Source organism: Mirounga leonina, unplaced genomic scaffold, assembly GCF_011800145.1.
Source record: "Mirounga leonina isolate KUSES-001 unplaced genomic scaffold, KU_Mleo_1.0 Mir_154, whole genome shotgun sequence".
Classification (NCBI taxonomy): domain Eukaryota; kingdom Metazoa; phylum Chordata; class Mammalia; order Carnivora; family Phocidae; genus Mirounga; species Mirounga leonina.
The window spans coordinates 36,155,377-36,179,766 of NW_023270389.1; the positions used below are offsets into that span (position 1 = coordinate 36,155,377).

Genomic DNA, 24,390 nt, shown 5'->3' on the forward strand with positions numbered 1-24,390 from the left:
GGCAAGGAAGGCAATAATATACAGTGGGAAAAAGACAGTCTCTTCAATATATGGTGCTGGGAAAACTGGACAGGTACATGCAAAAGAAATGTATGTAGACCACTTTATTACACCATACATGAAAATAAACTCAAAATAGATTAAAGACATAAGTGTGAGACATCAAACCATAAAACTCCTAGGAGAAAACACAGGCAGTAATCTCTTTGACATCAGACCCAGCAACATTTTTCTAGATGTCTCCTCAGGCAAGGGGGGAAAAAAGCAAAAATAAACTATTGGGATTACATTAAAATAAAAAGCTTCTGCACAGTGAAAGAAGCCATTAACAGAATGAAAAAGCGAACTACTGAATGGAGAAGATAAATGCAAATGACATCCAATAAGGGGTTAAGAGCTAAAATATATAAAGAACTTCTACAACTCAATACCAAAAAACCCCAAATAATTTGATTAAAAATAGGCACAGAGCCTGTATAGAGATTATTCCAAAGAAGATATACTGACAGCCAATAGACACATGGAAAGATGCTCAACATCACTGATCATCAGGGAAATGCAAACCAAAACCACAATGAAATATCACCTTACATCTGTCAGAATGGCTATAATCAGAAAGAAATAACAAGTGTTGGTAAGGATGTGGAGAAAAAGAACATTCATGCACTGTTGGCAGGAATTGAAAATGGTGCAGCCACTGTGGAAAACAGCATGGAGATTCCTCAAAAAATTAAAAATAGAAATATCATGAGATGCAGTAATTCTATTACTGGGTATTTACCCAAGGAAAAAAATTTGAAAAGATACATGCATCCCTATGTTTATTGCAGCATTATTTACAACAGCCAGGATATGGAAGCAAACCAAGTGTCTGTCCACAGATGAATGGATAAAGAAGATGTTATACACACACATACACATGCGCGTGGGCACACACGCACACGAGCATACACACACAAACACACACACATGACGGAGTATTACTCGGTCATAAAAAAGATCATGTCTTGCCATTTGGGACAATATGAATGACCTAGAGGGCATTATGCTAAGTGAAATAAGTCAGACAAGGAAAGACAAATACCATATGAGTTCACTTACATGTGGAATCTACAAAAAAAACCCCAAATGAACAAACAAAAAAAAGCAGAAACAGGCCCATAAATAGAGGGAACTAACTGATGGCTGCCAGAGGTAAGCGGGTAGGGGTACAGAAAAAAATGGGTGAAGGGGAGTGGGAGGTACAGGCTTCCGGTTATGAAATGAATAAATCGTGGGAATAAAAGGTACAGCATAGGGAATATAGTCAATGATACTGCAATAGCATTATACCGTAGCTACATTTTTGGTGAGCATAGGATGCAGAGTTGTCCAATCACTCTGTTGTACCTGAAACTAATGTAACATTGTGTGTCAACTATACTTCAATAAACAAGTAAAACACAGGAAATTTAGGGGCGCCTGGGTGGCTCAGTCGTTAAGCGTCTGCCTTCGGCTCAGGTCAGGATCCCAGGGTCCTGGGATCGAGCCCCACATCGGGCTCCCTGCTCCGCGGGAAGCCTGCTTCTCCCTCTCCCACTCCCCCTGCTTGTGTTCCCTTTCTCGCTGTGTCTCTCTGTCAAATAAATAAATAAAATCTTTAAAAAAACAAAAACAAAAAACACAGGAAATTTAAATAAAAGAAATGGAAAAAGGCATGCCATGCTAACAGTATCCAAAAGAAAGCTGGATGCCTATATTAACATCAGACAAAGCAGGCTTAAAAGCAGTAAGTATTATTAAATAAAAACAGGAATATTTTATAACGGCAAAAGGACTCATTCAACAAGAAGACAAAGCAATCCTACCTGTGTATACATCTAGTAACATAACTCTAAAATATATATATAATATGTGGTTATTATTTTTTAAAATGTTGGACCTATAATGTTTTCTCTCCCTTTATTCTTCATTGGTCATTTGTGTCTTCTCTCTGTTCATCTTGGTAGAGTTTTCTCAATTATAGTAATCTTCACAAAGAACCAACTTCTGGCTTTCTTAATTGTTAATTGTTTTCTATTTCATTGATTTTTGCTCCTATTTGTATATTTTCTTTGTTCTACATTTCTGAGGTGTTAGGCTTATTAGGATTCCACTCCCCAAAGCAAAAATTGATAGAAATCAACAATTCCATAATCAAAGTTGAAAACTGTTTATGCCCCTTTCTCAGTAACTGATAGAACAAGCAGACAAAATAATCAGTAATGCAGACAATTTTTTCAAACTCTATCTACTTGACCTAATTAGCCTATACAGAATAAACACTTAACAACTTCAAAATATATACATTTTTTTGCAATTTCATATAGAATATTTACCAAAATAGACCAGAAACTGAAGCATAAAGGAAGTCTCAACAAAATTTAAGCATTGAAATCATAAAGTATACTTTCTTACCATTAAGAAATTAACCTAGAAATCAGTAATAAAATGGTAAGTAGGAAATTATCAAAAGTTTGAAAATTAAGCAACACACTTTTATTTCTTTCTTTTTCTTTTATTCATTTGGGACAGAGAGATACAGAGAGAGAGAGAGCATGAGCAGGGGGAGGGACAGAAGGAGAAGCAGATTCCCCGCTGGGCAGGGAGCCCGATATGGGACTCGATCCCAGGACCCTGGGATCATGACCTGAGCGGAAGGCAGAAGCTTAACCCTTAACCATCTGAGCCACCCAGGCGCCCAAGCAACACACTTTTAAATAGAAGAAATCATAGTGGAAACAAAGTATTTTGAACTGAAATAATGTGATTACGACATATCAAAACTTATGGGATGCTCTTAAAAAGTCTTTAGAGAGAAGGGCGCCTGGGTGGCTCAGTCGTTAAGCGTCTGCCTTCGGCTCAGGGCATGGTCCCAGGGTCCTGGGATCGAGCCCCGCATCGGGATCCCTGCTCAGCGGGGAGCCTGCTTCTCCCTCTCCCACTCCCCCTGCTTGTGTTCCTGCTCTCGCTGTGTCTCTCTCTGTCAAATAGATAAAATCTTTAAAAAAAAAAAAAAAAGTCTTTAGAGAGTAAAATAGCTTTAAGTTCACATTAAATCTTTGAACAATCAAAAATTCCATCCCAATAAGCCAAGGAGGGTGGAATCCTAGTAAACTTAACACCCCAGGAAAGTAGAACAAAGAAAATATGCAAATAGGAGCAAAAATCAATGAAACAGAAAACAGACCATTAACAATTAACAAAGCTAAAAGTTGGTTCTTTGAAAAGATTACTATAATTGAGAAAACTCTACCAAAATGAACAGGGAGAAGACACAAATGACCAATGAAGAATAAAGGGAGAGAAAACATTATAGGTCAACATTAAAAAAAAAAAAAAAAACACATACTATGGACAACTTTTTGCCAATACATTTGACACACTACATGAAATGGCCAAATCTTTAACAATGCAAAACTGACACAAGAAAAAAAAAAAAAGGAATACCTGAATGGTCCTATATTCCTATATATCTGAGTTGTCCCAACTTACACAAATTTTTTCAGAGGATAGTGGAAGAAGATACACTTCCCTGTGTATACCCAACAAGGATATTATGAAAAAAAAATTATTAAAGGCCAACACCTCTCATGAATATAAATGCAAAATTCCTAAATATTACAAAATCATTTACAGTTATGTAAAAAAGTACAAGAAATCATGACCAACTAGGGTTTATTCCAGGAATTCAGGGTTAATTCAATATTCAAAAGTCAATCAACAGGACACCTGGGTGGTTCAGTCAGTTAAGCGTCTGCCTTCAGCTCAAATCATGATCCCAGGGAACAGGCCCCGGAATCCAGCTCCCTGCTCAGCGGGGAGCCTGCTTCTCCCTCTCCCTCTGCCGCTCCCCCCTGCTTGTGCTTTCTCTCTATCAAATAAATAAATAAATAAAATGTTTTTTTAAAAAGTCAATCAATATAATTCACCACATTAATAAATTAAAGGAGGAAAAAACATTTTATCTCAATAGATACAGAAAAAGTATTTGGTAGAATTCAAAACCTGTTAATGGTAAAAATTCCCAGAAAACCAGGAATATAAGAGACCTTCCTTAATCTAACAGAGAGTATTTACAAACAACGAAAGTCAACAATATACTTAATGCTGAAACACTGAACATATTCCCCGTGAGATTAGAAATAAGAGAAGGATGTCTACTATATCAACTTCTTTTCAACATTATATTGTAGATCCTAGACAGGACTAAGTCAAGAAAAAGAAATAAAGGTATAAATTTTGCAGAGAAAAAAAAAAGTAAAATAGTTTTTATTCACAAAGACATGATTGTGCATGTAAAAAATTCTAAGTAGCCTACAAAATCTTCAAATTAATAAGCAAATTTGGTAACTCTGCTGCAAAATCAGTAAACAAAAAACACTTTATACCAGCAAAAAACAATTGGGAAATGAAGCCATTTACAGAGTGCCAAAAATACCAGGTGTCTAGGAATAAGTTTAACAGCAAGAACAAAAAAGAATGGCAGCAAATATTGCTAAGAATATTTTGTTAATATATTGCTAATTAAAGAAGACCTAAATAAATGGATATTCTATGGCCAACATTTAGAAAACTCAATATTAAGACTTCCATTCTCTCCAAATTGTTTTCTTTTTAAGATTTTATTTATTTATTTATTTGAGAGAGAGAGAGAGAGAGAGCATGTATGCAAGTAGAAGAAGGGGCAGAAGGGGAGAATATCCAAGCAGACTCCCACTGAGCGCAGAGCCCAACTCGGACCTCCATCTCGACCCATGAGATCAGGACCAAGAGTCAGACACTTAACCGACTGAGCCACCAAGGCTCCCCTCTCCAAATTGGTTTTTAGATTTAATGTAATTCCAACCAAAATCCTAACAGGTTTTTTGAGTTTGGGTGGAAATTGGCAAGCCAACTCTAGAATTTATACGGATATACAAAGGATCTAAAACAAACATGCAGTCTTGAAACAAAAGAACACAGGTAACTGATTCTAATACTTACTACCGTGCTATGCTAATTAACACAGTGCAGCATTGGCATCAGAATAGACAAACCAATGGAACATAATAAAAGAGTCCAACAATAAGCCCCCACATGCACAGTCACTTGAGTTTTGAGCAAGGCTCAGAGCAGGGGTGGAGGTAACAGCCAGACTTGAATGGGTTAGGGAACAAAGGACCCGCCTTGGAGGGCCATGCCTGGAGAAACACAGTAGGCATCCAAGCGTACTTGGGGTGGGTCTACATGGTGATGGAGTTCTCCGCGGACAGTAAGGCACTAGGGCACAGCCCAGAGGAGCCAGAGAACTGGCTCCAATCAGGGTTCGGGGTAGGGGCTTGGCCAGGCATTAAGAGTGAGGGCCAGAGGAATAGGAGATCTGGGGCAGGGAGGTAGTGTTGCTTCAGTGCAGGGGTGGAGGGCACAGCCTGAGAGCTGTGGGTTCAAGGGAACTAGAGGAGGGGAGACCTGGGACATTTTCCTCTCATTCTCACCACTGCTGCCTGTATACACCTTCAAAATCAAAGTCAGATCATGGCACACATCTAACGGAAACCCTTAATGGTCTCTTTTTGACCACATGATAAAATGTAAACTTGGCAAGACTCTGAGATTCTATCACTGGATCTTGCCTCCCTCTCTCACCACGCCTCCCTCCCCGAACGCTGACTCTGCTTTGGACACAGTGTATGCCTTGCTCAGCCCTAAGAGCAAACTCCTCTACATAGGCTCTCTCCTCTTCCAAGAACACCCTTCTTACTCCTCACCAAACTAACTCCCGTCATCTCCTCCAGGAAGCCTTCCTGGATTCTCTCACTAAGCTAAGTACTCCCCATTAGTAAGCCGTAACACCCTGAGCTAAGCCCTGGAACAGCACATCTCACATTCTCTGCCAGGGTCGATTACCTGCAGCCCCCACCAGACTGCAAGCTTTGAAGAGCGGTATTCCCATCTCCTAGCACCCCAGTCAGTAAGATCTCTTTAAAGAAGGAACAACCTTAAAGAGATACCAAGAAAAGTTGGGGGAGATTTAAAAGAGAAGCAGGACTTGGGTTGGCTAGGAGCCTGGGAGAGAACGGACAGTAGGGAAGCACTGAAAGACGAGGCAGGGTGGCGGAGTCTCGTTTTCTCCAAGGACATCCACGGTCTTTCACACGCTATGAGCACAAGTTTGGAAGAAGAAGAATTTTAAAAATAAATAAAAATGTGGAATTAAGGAATAGAGCAGAGGACCACAGGGGAAAGGAGGGAAAAGTGAATGAGAAGAAATCAGAGAGGGAGACAAACCATGAGAGACTCTGGACTCGGGGAACCAAACTGAGGGTTACAGAAGGGAGCGGGGTGGGGGGATAGGGTAACTGGGTGATGGGTATTAAGGAGGGCATGTGTTGTGAGGAGCACTGGGTGTTATATGCAACTAATGAACTGTTGAACACTACAACAAAAACTAATGATGTACTATATGTTGGCTAACTGAACATAATGAAAAATAATTAGTTAATTAATTAATTAATTAAAATACGTGGGAAAGATCTTGGCTGGATTCCCCTGGTAGGTAAGATGGGGGAGACAACAGCATTGTTAGAATGGGGACAGTGGCAACATTGGGAACATCACTGCGGTCAGCCCTCGGCCTCTGGCCTCCATGGCAGGCCTGCAAAAGAGAAACACGCCCATCAGCAGCACTTCCTGCCCCTAACAAGACACGGGGATGAAAACTATAGTGTGTTGTCTGTCTGCTTGTGTCCTCTTTTGTTTGCCAAAATCGGATGTAGAAATAGCACCAAAATAAAAGAGAGAAACGCCAAGGAAAAGAGTGAAATGTGAGGAAAGTATCATGCACATTTTTCTTGCTGTCCATTAAGTATCAGACTAACAACTTGTGCTAAAGGTTGTCAGTTTTTATCCAGGAGACAACACAGGCTGCAAGCCAGTGTCTCAGCTCCTGTCCACTCTCCGTGTCCAACAGACCCACAGGAGGAGGAAATCCCAGGACAAGGCCTGCACTGATCAGGCTTGAAAACCAATGGCTTTCAGTAATTTTTTTAAATTGCTATTACTGAATAGATAACCAATTATGGTACATCCACTCAACAGAATACTGCTGAGCAATGAAAAGAAATGAGCTATCAAGCCACGAAAAGACATGGAGGAACCTTAGATACATATCACTAAGTGAAAGCAGCCAATCTGGAAAGGCTACATACTGTATGATTCCAACCATATGATATCCTCGGAAAGTCAAAATTATGAGGACAGTAAAAAGATCAGTGGTTGCCAGGGGTTGGGGAGGAGGGTGGGATGAACAGGTAGGGAGTGCAGACATGTTTAGAGCAGTGGAACATTATGCATGACACATAATGATGGAGCTCTGTCATTAACTATTTGCCAAAACCCTTAGGATGTATTCTACAAAGAGTAAACCCTAACATTAACAATGACTTAAACTAATAAGAATCTATCAATATTGGCTGTAATCAATGTACCACACCAATGCAAGATGGCAGTGATAGGGAAACTGCAGTCTCTGCGCTTTTTGTTCCATTTTTCTATGAACCTAAAATTGCTCTGAGAAAGTCTTAATGTTAATGGCTACTACAAGCCATGGATGTGGCCTCTATTGCGGGTACTCGAGGGAAGCAAATTCCAGGCTACCTCGTGACTTCCAGCTGACAGCAGACCAGTCACCTGTGTGAAAATTAAACTGGTGTCCATCCACCTAAATCAAAACCACAGATTAGGACTGACGACCACAAATTAACAGGACGAGCAACACACAGGGGTCCAATTTGCTTTCGGCATCAGGAAAAGCCTGGAAGAGCCAGGAACAGTGAACCTAGGAGAACCTAGAAGGGAGCCCATCTGCCAAGGAGAGAAAAGCAGAGGGGCGACCTGCCGTTGGAATCACTTCTGACCTTCACCCTCACTGTCCAGCCCTGTGCCCCTGGACCAGCACCCTTCATGGAGGCTTGTCCACGCCAGCCGCTCAAACTTCTCACCTATCAGCTGTGTGCAGAGGGGAGTGGAAGTGACCGTGCCAGGGAACGATTTGGAAAGGAGGACTCAGGGACGAAAATGCACAGCTTGGTTCACTCTGGCTCCAGATTCTGTCATGAGGCAGCATGACCTGCCTGGGGAAAATTGCACAGGTCCAGAAGTCAGAAGCCTGAAGCTCAACTTCACTGCCTGGACAGCCAGGCTCTTTCCCCTAGCTGCAATGCTGGGATAACAGATGCCCAGGGGCCTCAAGGTTAGAGCTGGGATGGACCCATCTTGCAGGGGAGGCAAACAAAGTCCAGGGAGATGAAACGCTTGCACAATTTTGCACAGCTGGGTGGCAGAGGGACTTGCCACAGAAGAATCAGAACAAATATAACCTGTGTGAAATGTTTAGGATAGTTAAACACCCTAGCTAAAGGGAAGCTGTTGTCAATACTATCCATCTTTCCACTCCTTGTTCCTGTTCTGCTCTACGGGGAGCATCTCCTGTGAGAGTGGGCTCTTGGCAAGGGTCAGCTCTGTCAACACCACCAGCTGCTGTCCCAAGTTACAGAACCAGGGATGGAAGGAAGCTCTTGGTCCCAGAACTGTGACCTGGGAGGGAGCCTAATTGGCTCCATTCATCCCTGGGCACTTCTACACTCCAATGGCAGAAGGCAACAAGGCTTCCTGGAGAAAAGGAATATGTTTTGTGAATAATAATTCCATCTTTAATCCATGAAGCTCACCAGGCCAGTAATCTGCTAAGCACTTGAGAAAAACTCATCTGGCTCTTGCTTCAGCAGACCCATGGCAAGCTTCAGTTCATCCAGTTGCCAGACCTTTTGTCCTCTCACCAGCTTAACTAATGTGCAAACATATTCCCAAACAGCCTCCAAAACAGATTATGACCAACAGACTGGAGAATGACGCAAATGTAGGCCATCTACATAAGTGAAACAAGTTGAGTCCAAAGGGCTCGCGTTTGTGTGACTTACATCACGGAGGTGGGCGACATCCACAGGACTGAATTCACAATTGCTGGCATTAGCAATTTAACCCAATTCTTTCTTAACCCAAGCCTTGGGTGGATCTAGTCCTTTCACTTCAAGAGCCCCCACCCAACACCCACGCCCCAGTCCCCCGACACACACACAGATGGCAAAGCCACCACCACACATTCCTCTCTTCTTTGGTGGTCCCACTGGGACACAAGTCCATTGGCATAATTAGGAGGACACCAGAGATGATTCAGCTCCATGTATTTTTTATGAAAAATGAGTCAATAATTTTTTTTCCTCCCCACACTCTCCCAAAGAAAGGGACTAGAGCAGAGGGCGTTGCAATCTTAGATTAGCAACTCCACAACAGAGCATGGCCAAGAAGACAGCAGACAGTGGATGGGAAACCATTAATTGGAATTTTCCCACCCAGCCATACCCAGGTTCAACAGCTGAGGCGCCCTTCGTGCCTTCCCCAACCTCCTCTAAGCCCCACCAATCTTCCATTTCCACTAATTTAATGGTGCCTTTCAACAAAAGGCCTATGCCTGGAAAACCATGCTGGGTCTGTCCCTCCGCGAGCATCCTCAACTGCCTATCTCATCACCAACACAGCTGTTCTGGGGGGGAATGCAGAGGCCCACCTCATTGTACACAGTGCCCAACGTCCCCACCACTACCAGGCCAAGGGCTGGGCCACAGACTTTGGAAGCTTCTTGGTCAGTTTTGACTCAACTGTGTCCATCAGCGTCTTGTCCCTATTTTATCCACTCTGTCCCATGAAGAATAGAGAGGAGTCAGAAGGGGACTCATTATTGCCATAGCCATATATATGATTTACTGTGTCATCTCGAGTGAGTCACGTTCCCCCTGCGTCTGTTCCCTTATTTGTGAGCTAAGAGGGTTGAACTGGATGACCTTCATGGTCCTCCTGGTCTCTGAACCCTCATCCCATCCCACCTCCCTCCCATCCCCCCTGCAGGTGGGAGCTCAAAGTGCTAGGCTTCCTGTTTTTATCATCAGCTCCGGGAGGTAAGACGAATGCAGATGAGATTTTAGAACTCACCAAACTCACTTTGCAGCTAGCAGGGAACTCAAACAATCCACTGCCCAAATGCCCAAAGATAGCATGATCCCCAAGGTGTAGATAAGAAAACTGATCCAGAGGCTAAATGGCATGCACAAAGTCCCAGCTGTGCTATCAGGTGATACCAAAGGGCCAGAAGCCAAATTTTCAGTTCCCTGGCGCTGACTCCCCCACATCACAACCAATGTTATGAAAAGGCACTGTTTCGGGTGGTAGCCAAAGCTTGAAATAGATATTACTAAACGTAAAATCAAGTCTTCATGGAAGCAAATCATAACAATAGCCCCTTAATACTCATATTATTATTTATGACCGAGAGATGGTAATGAGAACTTCGATGCTGAACTCTTTCCAACTAGAAAGCTATGGATAACTGGCATTTTTCCTATCCACCAACCTATTTCATGACTGTGGAAATCAGAAACCACATCAGGGGTACTCACAATGGATGGCAGAGGACTTCCAACGTGACACACACGGTGCTTGAGGGGAGGCTCTCTGCTTTGCTAACCGACAAGGTAATCTTGACACATTTACGAATATGTTTATGGCTTGCCCGTGTTTAACAAGAACCTGTGAAAACTGGAGCACTGTTCTCTTTATCTGCAAATTTTCAATGCCTTTGCTCCAAATAGCAAATGGTTTATTTTAAAAACTTGAGAGGTTTTTTTTTTTTTAAATTAAATTTCATTTCCCATATGTGTGTAAGAAGCTCTTTTAGGTTGAAATAATTCCGTTGCGTTGTCTAAGCCAAAATGATCATATTTTCCTCACCAACTAACATAAAATCTTCTAGAAATGGGCTCACAGAGAAAAATATCATTCCCAGTGTGTCCTCAGATTCACACTAAAGAATCCCAACATTCACTTTAGGGATGTTTTGTTCTTGTAAATGATCAGTCTCACTCATTTAATCCCCTTACAAAATCCACACAAGCCACCCAGAGCACTATTCCCTGGGATTTCCAAGTATACTAAAACACAGCACACAGATAAAAGCAGGGTTTGTTCTGAGTTTAGAGCATCTGGACATCAGCTCCTCTTCTCTGGAGAGGGAAGTGCTAGGTAGCTGGGTTCCCACCGAGGAAGCGGCTGAAGTCCTCCCCCAATCTGATACTGACCGGAAGGCCAGGAGGCATCATTATGTCCCCAGCAAGTCGGAGACACTGGCCAGGCCTTGTCTTGGCAGGGAGCTGGCTGTTCCTTCCAATTATCTCAAGGCTAGTTCCACTAGCCCTCTAGCCCTGAGAGTGAATCTTGCCTCAACTCAACTTCCAGATGGCTTCCTGAATTACCCACCCAGTTAACACCCCAGCCAGACTGAGACTTCTGGGACCCTCTGTAATCCAAGACAGTGAGGGCCCACTGCTCTATAAGGCTGAAGATTTACCAGACGAACTACCTTATCTTCATCCATTTGGAGGATCAACAAGGCAGGAGGAAAAAGGAAGAACAACTCCCATAGAACACTGAAGCTGGATAAGAATCTGACATTTTCCTTTGTGATGACTTGATGTCCTCGCTTCTTCAAAGGAGAAAATCACCTGAACCAGGCCAGTGGTCCCTTCCTTATGCAACATGTTGCAGGCACCCATTCGTTCACTGACTGCTTGAGCATGTCCTAATTCCAACACACTTACAGAGCATTTGTCTCCTTTTCATTCCTTCCACTGCCTGCAGGACTAACCATCCAAAGCAGCATCATCCAGCAATAGTACTTACCCCCCTCCTAGTCACAGGGCCAGACTTGGCCGTAGCCTGACTACCTCAGCAAATTTACACAAGGGAGAGTATGGACAACTGAATGCCATTGGTCACCGCCAAAACTCATTTTAGCACAGAAACAACTTCTTTTTCCAACATTTACCAAGAAAAAAAAAAAAAGCAAGCAAACTTGGGGGGAAAATAGCATCCCTGTTGCCAGGAGTTAATTATTTATGAAACAGCCAAAAGTCAGCAGCAGGTGACAGAAAAATCCCCATAATTAGAATAATCAATAGGTAGACATTTAGCAATTGCATACCAAGTGAAAGATTCACCAGCGCAGTGGCGATGCATGCCTGCGTCTGCAGCCCCACCACCCCAAGCCAGTGGCTTGCACGCCACATGAAATAAAAGGGAAGCCTCTGGTCTCTTCCACACCCATTCACAGACATGCAGGGCCTCCAATCCTCCAAAGGACAAAAACAGCAGGCGAGAATATCTATCAAGCATGCTCCCTCCGTTCCAAACATCAGCCATGCCAGTTCCCACCCACATAATGACTCTTCTGTTGACCACCCACATTTATTCAACTTTCAAGACATGACAACAAGGTCTGAGATTTGAGGCATGTACCTGACTCTCTCTCCCCTCCAGGGGTGGTGGAATCTGATCAGCAAAACCAATCTTCCCTGGATCACCCATAAAGGCACTAACCTCATCCACGTTCTCAAAAGCGTTGATGACATCATATGGCAAACAGGACAGAAGGTCAATCACAAACCACGTCTTCAGGTAGTTCATGCGGATGAGTTTGGGGTCAGAGATCACCTCCCCAGCTGGTCCAACAAAGGTAGTATGAAAATTCAGCACAATGTCCACCAAAAAGATGACATCCACGATGCTATCCACAACCAGCCAGGCCACATTGTTCTGCCTGGTTTTAAAGGAGACGTTGTAAGGGACCAGGATGGCTGTGTAGAAGGTTAAAATCAAGATGATCCAATCCCACGTGGTCTTAAAAACACAGTAATGTAAGATGATGTGAGGCGGAGTCTTCGGGGCCTCTTGCTTGTACTGGGGAAGGATGTCTGAGCCCAGCTGCAGAACCTGCAGAAAAACACAGTCAAGAGAGAAGTAAGTTAGGATTCCACTGCAAGCATCTAACCAGTCAGCATCTGCCACTGACAAATGCTCATGACACTCCAGATGGATCATTAGGAGCAAGAACAGGTACTAGAGGAGGATGGGAGAATGGAAATAAACATTATAATACAAATAATTATAAGGAAACAATGACAAACTATTATTTGGCTTATTGTGAGCCAAGCATTGTACTAAGTACTTCCCCTACACGTATTATCTCACTTAATTCTAATTACAACCTTGTACCGTTAGCCAATTATTATTCCGTGTGACAAGGGAGAAACTGAGGCCCCAGAGAATTAAGCAACTTTACTCAACAAGTATTTACTCTTCTGTGCCAGGAACTGTTCTAGACACTGGATGGACAGCAAGGAAGGAAACAGCATGATGCCTGCTCTCGTGGAGCTTGGTCTAGTAAACGAATCCAGATAACTTCAAATTGTGGGAAGAGCTAACTAAGAGGCAAGGGTGGGGACCTGGTGACTGGATAGAATGTGACATGAGGAGCAGGGAAGGGACAGCGTTTGAACTGAAACCTGAATGAATGACAACCAGAAACCAGCCACTCAAACTTGTAAGGGAAATTATCCGAGGCAGAGAGCATAACTGGCGTAATGACCCCACGGTGGCACAAGCTCGATGTTCTCAGGCAGAGATAGAAGTCTGGCATGACTGAAGCCCACTGGATGTGGGGGAAAAGGATGTCAGATGTGATCAGAGGAGAAGTGGAAACCAGACCACGCAGGACCTAGTGAGCCATGAGGAGGAGTTGGACTTCATTCTCAGTATGTCCGAGCATAACCAGAGGGGTTTAACAAAAGAATATTAATCTGGTGCATGTTTTTAAAAGATTACCCTGGCTGCTGTGTAGATAATGAATTGAGGCAAATAATTAGAGGGAAGAACATAATCAAGGAACTTATTCTAACAGCCTGGAAAGAGATGAGAGGATGGGAAAAAGTAGCCCAATTTTTTGATATATTTTTGAAGTTAACCAGCTGATGACTTGCTCATGGCCAGAAAGTAAAGCAAAGGGAGCAATGAAAGGTACCCACTACTTGATCCCCAAACCCAGCATGGTGGCTGGCCCAGAGTCAGCACTACAGGATGGTTTTTAAGTGGATGACTGAACGTCAAGGTCATACAGCTAGCAAAAGATGGAACCAGATCCCCAACTAGGTCTAGCTGGATTAGAAATACATGCCCTTCCACATTGAGGTTACATTTCCCTAAGGAACAGACTTTTAAGGATGTCAACTCATGAAGGATGAAGTCCAGAGAAGCTTGGCTCCAAGAAAGTATCACAGATGGGTTTCATCCTCAGTAGTCAAAAGCAAAAAGCCACACTTTCAGAGGCCAGGCCAAGCCGAAAGGGACCCTCACCCCCAACCCTGAGCTGCTCCTCTGGGCCACTTATAGGTTCTTATAAATCTTTGGGTGAAACTTCCTCTTGTGTCCTGGGAACTTATTTTTCCCTCTAGAGGATATAAAGACCCCTTAGTGAATAATCTGAAAATCCCTGTCTCCTCTACGGTTGGCCCCAGGCCTTAAAAGGTGAGTAAAAGAAAGCCAGAAATCCACCGAGTGCCCAATGTGCATCTTTGCATATGGGAACTGTTTCCACCCCTCCCACCCATGCACAGACTTCTCCTAGGCTTGAGATTTTAATTTCTCTTCCCATGAAAAGAAATTTATACAAGCATGATTAAAGAAGCTTGGGCCCTGAGATCTCAAGGCAGGAAAAGGGACTGACTTAGAAGAATAAAGCCAGGGGGGCGGAGCAAGATGGCGGAGGAGTAGGAGACCTGGATTTCGTCTCCTCTCAGGAATTCAGCTGGATAGGGATCAAACCATTCTGAACACCTACAAACTCAACAGGAGATCGAAGAAAAGAAGAGCAACAACTCTCTCATCAGAAAAGCGACCACTTTCTGGAAGGTAGGACGTGCAGAGAAGTGAATCCGAGGCGATATTCGGGAGGATAGATGGCGGGGGAGGGGCCTCCAGCGGCCGCTTCTGGCAACTGATAGAGCCGCGGAGCACAAAATCGGAACTTTTAAAAGTCTGCTCCACTGAGGGACGTCACTCTGGTGGCTAAGCGGGGGTTGGACCCTCCGGGACAGTGTGCTCTCAGGACCCTCAGGGTCACAGAAAGACCGGGGGTGCCTGAGTGTGGCAGAGCTCCCAGGTATTGGAGCAGGGAAGCCGGCTGCAGAGGCGGAGCCCAGGCGCGGGCTCTCAGCTCCGGGTTGCCATAAACCGGGATCCGCGGCACAGTCGGGCCCCTGCTCCTCCAGCAGGGACCCAACAAGCGGCAGATCCGGGGAGACTCACCTTCTTCCCCCGGGAGGAGCCACGCGGGAGTGCACCGTGGGGATCTGCTGGGTTTGGAGACTCCACCCGGGGTCGGGTGCCAGAGATAGAAACGCTCGGTCACAAGCTGGGTGAGCATGGAGTGCGGCTGGAGACTGGGGAGGCGGGAGTGACTGACGCTTTTCTCTGGGGGCTCACTGAGGAGCGGGGCCCGAGTTCTCAGCTCCTCTGGGGCAGAGATTGGGAGGCCACCGTTTTCACTCTCCGCCTCCAAAGCTGTACGGAAAGCTCGCAGGGAACAAAAGCTCCAGAGAGCAAACCCGAGCAGATTACTTAGCCCACAAGGGCGGGGCAATTCCACCTCTGGCAAAGACATTTAGAAACTACAGCAACAGGCCCCTCCCCAGAAGATAAGCAAGAACAGCCAGCCAAGACCAAGTTTACCAATCAATGAGAACAGCAGAACTCCAGCGCTAAGGGAATACTGCACATAGAATTCATGGCTTTTTTACCAGGATTCTTTAGTCTTTCAAAGTTAATTTTTTTTTTAACTGTCTTTTTTTCTTTTTTTTTTTTCCCTTTTTCAACCAACATCTTATCAATCCCTTTTTTAAAAAAACATTTTTATTTTTCATTTTTAGAGTCATATTCTATCCCTTCATAGTAGTTACCTGTATTTTTGGTATATATATATATATAAGTTGTTCTCTCTTTAAAATTTTGAGATAGTTTCTTCTAACAGATTAAAATATACCCTAAATCTCTAGAATATAGATTTTTCTACTCCCCTGCCTGATCACATTCTCTCCTTTTTTTTTCTTTTTTCTTTTTTTAAATCCTCTTCTTTCTTTTTTCAAACAACGTCTTATCAATTCCTTTTATAAAATTTTTTATAATTTCCATCTTTACAGTCATATTCCATCCCTTCATCAAATTAACCCTTATTTTTGTACATATATAAGTTTTTCTTTCTTTAAAATTTTGGGAGGCACTTTCTTCTAACAGACCAAAATACACCCCAAATCTAGTGTGTGGCACTGATCTATATACCAGCCTGATCATATTTGATCACATTCTGGGTTTTTTTATTGTTGTTGTTTTGTTTTGTTTGTTTTTGTTTGTTTTTATCTTTATCTTTTTCTTTTTCTTTTTTTTCTTTTTCTTTTTTCTCTCTTTCCCTTTCTTTTTCCACTGCTTCAGGTCTTTTCTGATTTGTTTAGAGTATATTTTCTGGGGACGTTGTTACTCTGCTAGCATTTTGTTCTCTCATTAATCTATTCTCCTCTGGACAAAATGACAAGACGGAAAAAATCACCTCAACAAAAAGAACAAGAGGTAGTACCGACTGCCAGGGACCTGTTCAATATGGACATTAGTACGATGTCAAATCTAGAGTTCAGAATCATCACTTTAAAGATACTAGCTGGGCTTGAAAAAAATATGGAAGTTATTAGAGAAACCCTTTCTGGAGAAGTAAAAGAACTAAAATCTAACCAAGTAGAAATCAAAAAGACTATTAATGAGGTGCAATCAAATATGGGGGCGCTAACTGCTAGGATAAATGAGGCAGAAGAGAGAATCAGTGATATAGAAGACCAAATGATGGAAAATAAAGAAGCTGAGAAAAAGAGAGATAAACAACTACTGGATCACGAGGGCAGAATTCGAGAGATAAGCGATACCATAAGACGAAACAACATTAGAATAATTGGGATCCCAGAAGAAGAAGAAAGAGAGAGAGGGGCAGAAGGTATAATGGAGCAAATTATAGCAGAGAACTTCCCGAATTTGGGGAAGGAAACAGGCATCAAAATCCAGGAAGCACAGAGAACCCCTCTCAAAATCAATAAAAATAGGTCAACACCCCGAAATCTAATAGTAAAACTTACGAGTCTCATAGACAAAGAGAAAATCCTGAAAGCAGCTTGGGAGAAGAGATATGTAACCTACAATGGTAGAAACATTCGATTGGCAACAGACCTATCCACAGAGACCTGGCAGGCCAGAAAGGACTGGCAGGATATATTCAGAGCACTAAATGAGAAAAATATGCAGCCAAGAATACTATATCCAGCTAGGCTGTCATTGAAAATTGAAGGAGAGATAAAAAGCTTCCAGGACAAACAAAAACTAAAGGAATTTGCAAACACAAAACCAGCCCTACAAGAAATCTTGAAAGGGGTCCTCTAAGCAAAGAGAGACCCTAAAAGCAACATAGACCAGAAAGGAACACAGACAATATACAGTAACAGTCACCTTACAGGCAAGACAATGGCACTAAATTCCTATCTTTCAATAGTTACCCTGAATGTAAATGGGCTAAATGCCCCAATCAAAAGACACAGGCTATCAGACTGGATTAAAAAAAAAGACCCATAGATATGCTGTCTGCAAGAGACTCATTTTAGAACCAAAGACACCCCCAGATTGAAAGTGAGGGGGTGGAAAACCATTTGCCATGCTAGTGGACACCAAAAGAAAGCTGGGGTGGCAATCCTTATATCAGACAAACTAGATTTTAAACCAAAGACTGTAATAAGAGATGAGGAAGGACATTATATCCTACTTAAAGGGTCTATCCAACAAGAAGATCTAACAATTGTAAATATCTATGCCCCTAACATGGGAGCAGCCAATTATATAAGGCAATTAATAACAAAAGCAAAGAAACACATCGACAACAATACAATAATAGTGGGGGACTTTAACACCCCCCTCACTGAAATGGACAGATTGTCTAAGCAAAAGATCAACAAGGAAATAAAGACTTTAAATGACACACTAGACCAAATGGACTTCACAGACATATTCAGAACATTCCATCCCAAAGCAATGGAATACACATTCTTCTCTAGTGCCCATGGAACATTCTCCAGAATAGATCACATCCTAGGTCATAAATCAGGTCTCAACCAGTACCAAAAGATTGGGATTATTCCCTGCCTATTTTCAGACCACAATGCTTTGAAACTAGAACTCAATCACAAGAGGAAAGTCGGAAAGAACTCAAATACATGGAGGCTAAAGAGCATCCTACTGAAGAATGAATGGGTCAACCAGAAAATTAAAGAAGAATTTTAAAAATTCATGGAAACCAATGAAAATGAAAACACAACTATTCAAAATCTTTGGGATGCAGCAAAGGCAGTCCTAAGAGGAAAGTATATAGCAATACAAGCCTTTCTCAAGAAACAAGAAAGGTCTCAAGTACACAACCTAACCCTACACCTAAAGGACCTGGAGAAAGAACAGCAAATAAAGCCTAAACCTAGCAGGAGAAGAGAAATAATAAAGATCAGAGCAGAAATCAATGAAATAGAAACTAAAAGAACAGTAGAACAGATCAACGAAACTAGGAGCTGGTTCTTTGAAAGAATTAACAAGATTGATAAACCCCTGGCCAGACTTATCAAAAAGAAAAGAGAAATGACCCAAATCAACAAAATCATGAATGAAAGAGGAGAGATCACAACCAACACCAAAGAAATACAAACAATTATAAGAACATATTATGAGCAACTCTATGCCAGCAAATTAGATAACCTGGAAGAAATGGATGCATTCCTAGAGATGTATCAACTACCAAAACTGAACCAGGAAGAAATAGAAAACCTGAACAGACCTATACCACTAAGGAAATTGAAGTAGTCATCAAAAATCTCCCAAAAAACAAAAGCCCAGGGCCAGATGGCTTCCCAGGGGAATTCTACCAAACATTTCAAGAAGAATTAATACCTATTCTTCTGAAACTGTTCCAAAAAATAGAAATGGAAGGAAAACTTCCAAACTCATTTTATGAGGCCAGCATTACCTTGATCCCAAAACCAGACAAAGACCCCATCAAAAAGGAGACTTACAGACCAATATCCCTGATGAACATGGATGCAAAAATTCTCACCAAAATACTAGCCAATAGGATCCAACAGTACATTAAAAGGATTATTCACCACGACCAAGTGGGATTTATCCCTGGGCTGCAAGGTTGGTTCAACATCCGCAAATCAATCAATGTGATACAATACATTAACAAAAGAAAGACCAAGAATCATATGATCCTCTCAATAGATGCAGAAAAAGCTTCTGACAAAGTACAGCATCCTTTCTTGATCAAAACTCTTCAGAGTATAGGCATAGAGGGTACATACCTCAATATCATAAAAGCCATCTATGAAAAACCTACAGCGAATATCATTCTCAATGGGGAAAAACTGAGAGCTTTCCCCCTAAGGTCAGGAACGCGGCAGGGATGTCCACTATCACCACTGCTATTCAACATAGTATTGGAAGTCCTAGCCACAGCAATCAGACAACAAAAAGAAATAAAAGGCATCCAAATCGGCAAAGAAGAAGTCAAACTCTCACTCTTTGCAGATGATATGATACTTTATGTGGAAAACCCCAAAGACTCCACCCCAAAACTGCTAGAACACATACAGGAATTTAGTAAAGTGGCAGGATATAAAATCAATGCACAGAAATCAGTGGCATTCCTATACACCAACAAGAAGACAGAAGAAAGAGAAATTAAGGACTCGATCCCATTTACAATTGCACCCAAAACCATAAGATACCTAGGAATAAATCTAGCCAAAGAGGCAAAGGATCTGTACTCAGAAAACTATAAAATACTCATGAAAGAAATTGAGGAAGACACAAAGAAATGGAAAAACATTCCGGGGCGCCTCGGTGGCTCAGTTGGTTAAGCGACTGCCTTCGGCTCAGGTCATGATCCTGGAGTCCCAGGATCGAGTCCCGCATCAGGCTCCCTGCTCAGCAAGGAGTCTGCTTCTCCCTCTGACCTTCCTCCTTCTCATGCTCTCTGTCTCTCATTCTCTCTGTCTCAAATAAATAAATAAAATCTTTAAAAAAATAATAATAATAAAAAAAGAAAAACGTTCCATGCTGATGGATTGGAAGAACAAATATTGTGAAGATGTCAATGCTACCTAGAGCAATCTACACATTCAATGCAATCCCCATCAAAATACCATCCACTTTTTTCAAAGAAATGGAAGAAATCATCCTAAAATTTGTATGGAACCAGAAAAGACCCCGCATAGCCAGAGGAATGTTGAAAAACAAAAGCAAAGCTGGTGGCATCACAATTCCGGACTTCCAGCTCTATTACAAAGCTGTCATCATCAAGACAGTATGGTACTGGCACAAAAACAGACACATAGATCAATGGAACAGAACAGAGAGCCCAGAAATGGACCCTCAACTCTATGGTCAACTCATCTTTGACAAAGCAGGAAAGAATGTCCAACGGAAAAAAGACAGTCTCTTCAACAAATGGTGTTGGGAAAATTGGACAGCCACATGCAGAAGAATGAAACTGGACCATATCCTTACACCACACACAAAAATAGACTCCAAATGGTTGAAAGACCTCAATGTGAGACAGGAGTCCATCAAAATCCTAAAGGAGAACACAGGCAGCAACCTCTTTGACCTCAGCCGAAGCAACTTCTTCCTAGAAACATCGCCAAAGGCAAGGGAAGCAAGGGCAAAAATGAACTATTGGGACTTCATCAAGATAAAAAGCTTTTGCAAAGCAAAGGAAACAGTCAACAAAACCAAAAGACAACCGACAGAATGGGAGAAGATATTTGCAAATGACATATCAGATAAAGGGCTAGTATCCAAAATCTATAAAGAACTCATCAAACTCAACACCCAAAGAACAAAGAATCCAATCAAGAAATGGGCAGAAGACATGAACAGACATTTTTCCAAAGAAGACATCCAAATGGCCAACGGACACATGAAAAAGTGCTCACTATCGCTCAGCATCGGGGAAATCCAAATCAAAACCTCAATGAGATACCACCTCACACCAGTCAGAATGGCTAAAATTTACAAGTCAGGAAATGACAGATGTTGGCGGGGATGCGGAGAAGGGGGAACCCTCCTATACTGTTGGTCGGAATGCAAGCTGGTGCAGCCACTCTGGAAAACAGTATGGAGGTTCCTCAAAAAGTTGAAAATAGAGCTACTATATGATCCAGCAATTGCACTACTGGGTATTTACCCCAAAGATACAAAAGTAGGGATCTGAAAGGGTACGTGCACCCCGATGTTTATAGCAGCAATGTCCACAATAGCCAAACTGTGGAAAGAGCCAAGATGTCCATCGACAGATGAATGGATAAGGAAGATGTGGTATATATATACAATGGAATATTATGCAGCCATCAAAAGGAATGAGATCTTGCCATTTGCAACGACGTGGATGGAACTGGAGGGTATTACGTTGAGGAAATAAGTCAAACAGAGAAAGACATGTATCATATGACCTCACTGATATGAGGAATTCTTAACCGTAGGAAACAAACTGAGGGTTGCTGGAGTGGGGGGTGGGGTGGGAGGGTTGGGGTGACTGGGTGATAGACACTGGGGAGGGTATGTGCTCTGGTAAGCGCTGTGAATTGTGCAAGACTGTTGAATCTCAGATCTGTACCTCTGAAACAAATAATGCAATATATGTTAAGGAAAAAAAAGAAGAGGAAGAAGAAGAAGGTAGCAGGAGGGGAAGAATGAAGTGGGGGAAATCGGAGGGGTAGACAAACCATGAGAGACGATGGACTCTGAAAAACAAACTGAGGGTTCTAGAGGGGAGGGGGTGGGAGGATGGGTTAGCCTGGTAATGGGTATTGAGGACGGCACATTCTGCATGGAGCACTGGGTGTTATGCACAAACAATGAATCATGGAACACTACATCTAAAACTAATGATGTAATGTATGGGGATTAACATAAGAATTAAAAAAAAAAAGAAGAAGAAGAAGAAAGCCAAGAAAAGTAAACTGAATGGGACTTCCACTTCCAGGAAGATAAAGTAGACACACTTTTCTCTATTCTCCCTCTAAGTACAACTAAATGCCTTGGATATTACATATAACACAAACTTAAGACTCTGAAAGGTGAAGGAGAAAAAGCAAACTGCCTAGGAATAACACAGTGTTCTTTGTGCCTGCATGTTCTTTGTGCCTGAGACATTCCCAGACTTAGAGCTGAAGAAGCCAGGGGCCTGGAATGACCCACAGGTGCAGACCAAAAAAGTCCCAACAAAAGCTCACTCTGTAGCAAAGGGACTGGGAAAGGGGCAGCCTCAAAAGACAGAAAACTTTCAGGTAATAACCACTCAACCACAGCTAAGCAGCACAGTAAAAGTCTTGGCCCCATTGCCACCCAGGCCAGCAAAGGCTACTAGGAACCTAGATTTCCCCCACCTCAAGGCTGCAGTGAAGCACCCAACCTCCTCTTCTTCCTCCTCCCCCCTATAGGACTAGTGCTGGAAAAGGCCCAGTGGGGAGCCTGGACTTCCGTGTCCACGCAGCAGTAATGAAGCCACGTCTAGCCACAAGGCAGGGAGGGATCAATGTAAGCTCAACGGGCCCCCTGAACTCTCTCGCTCACCCAGAGATAATAGGAGCGCCCCTCAGGTGTCAGTAGAGGCTGAGTTAAAAACCTGGACTTCTACCCCAACGTGGAGGAATGAGGGGATGCCTACCCCTTCCTCTACCATACCCAGGTCAAAAGAAGGCATTTAAAACAAAAGGTTTAAAGAAGATCCAGAGTCTCATTACTTAATAACCAAAATGCCCAAGTTTCTACCAAAAATCGCTCATTATATCAAGAAACAGGTAAATCTCAAATGAATGAAAAACACTTAATGGATACCAACACCAAGATGACAGAGATGTCAGAAATATCTGAGGAAGATTTTTAAACAGCAATCTGAAAAATGTTTAAACAGGCAATTATGGCTATGCTTGAAACAAAATGGAAAAAAAATAGAGTCTCAGAAATAGCCAAGAAGTAGAAAGTCTCAGCAAAGGAAGAGAAGATATAAAGATGAACCAAATGTAAATTTTAGAACCAAAAATACAATAGCCAATTTAAGCATTTCAGTGGATAGGTTCAACAGCAGAATGGAGGAGACAGAGGAAACAGTAGGAATTACCCAGGCTGAACAACAGAGACAGAAAGGCATCTTACATCACGATCAAAGGGTCAGTTCACCAAGACCTAGAAATCCTGACGTGTATACACCAGAGAGCTCTAATTACACGCGAAGCAAAAACTGATAGAACTGTCCTCTCTCCACCTCTGCTAGAACAACCAGACAGAAAATTAGCAAGGATGTAGCAGCACCCAACAACATCATCAACCAACAGGATTTAGTCGACATTTATAAAACACTTCCACCCACCAAGAGCAGAATGCTCTATTAGGAGGATGAAGTGACAAACTATGACTTGGAGAAGATATCTGCAAACCACATATCCCACAAAGAATTAGTATCTAGAATATATAATTCACAATATATAATCTCCAAACTCAATAATTAAAAAAAAAAAAAAACACACAATCTGATCAGAAAATGAGGAAAAGGCATGAAGGGACACTTCACCCAAGATCATATACAGATGACACATAAGCCCGTGAAAAGATGCGCAATATCATCGGTCATTAGGGAAATACGCATTAAAATGACAATGAAATATCACTACACGCCTGTCAGAATGGCTACAAGACATGCTCATGACAATGCAGATAAACCAGAGCACTCATATATTGTTAGCGGACACACAAAATAGCACAGCCACCCCAGCAAAGAGTTTTGCAACCAAATATGCAACTACCACCTGACCCAGCAGTTACACTCCTGGGCATCTATCCCAGAAAAATGAAAACTTACGTTCACACAAAAACCTGTACATGAATGTGGACAGAGCTTTATTCATAAGAGCCAAAAACCGGAAATAACCCAGATGTCCTTCAACAGGTAGATGGTTAAACACACTGTGGTACATCCACACCCTGGAAAATACTCAGCAATAAAAAGGTACAGACTACGGATACACACAGCCAGCTGGATGAATCTCCAGAGACTGAATCCACAATCCCCAAAGATAGTGTACTGCATGCTTCTAATCATACAAGATCTTTGAGATGACAAAATGGTACAAATAGAGAACAAACCAATGGTTGCCAGGGGCTTAAGGAGGGCGTGAGGGACTGAAGGAAGTGGACGTAGCTATACAAAGGCAACACGAGGTATTCTCGTGATGATGGAATAGTCTGGATCTTGACCGGACCAATGTCAGTATCTTGGTTGGAATATTGTACTATAGGTTTGCAGGAAGCTACCAGCAG

The 24,390-nt window shown here is 42.4% G+C and overlaps 1 protein-coding gene across 1 annotated transcript in view; it reads right to left on the reverse strand.

The window, feature by feature from the left end:
* The window catches only part of KCNH1 (potassium voltage-gated channel subfamily H member 1), a 364,126-nt gene that overhangs the window by 268,163 nt on the left and 71,573 nt on the right, over nucleotides 1–24,390 (reverse strand). The window contains exon 6 of the mRNA XM_035010480.1: nucleotides 12,487–12,879. Coding sequence (XP_034866371.1) covers nucleotides 12,487–12,879 — 393 coding nt within the window. The remainder of the gene's footprint in view (nucleotides 1–12,486; nucleotides 12,880–24,390) is intronic.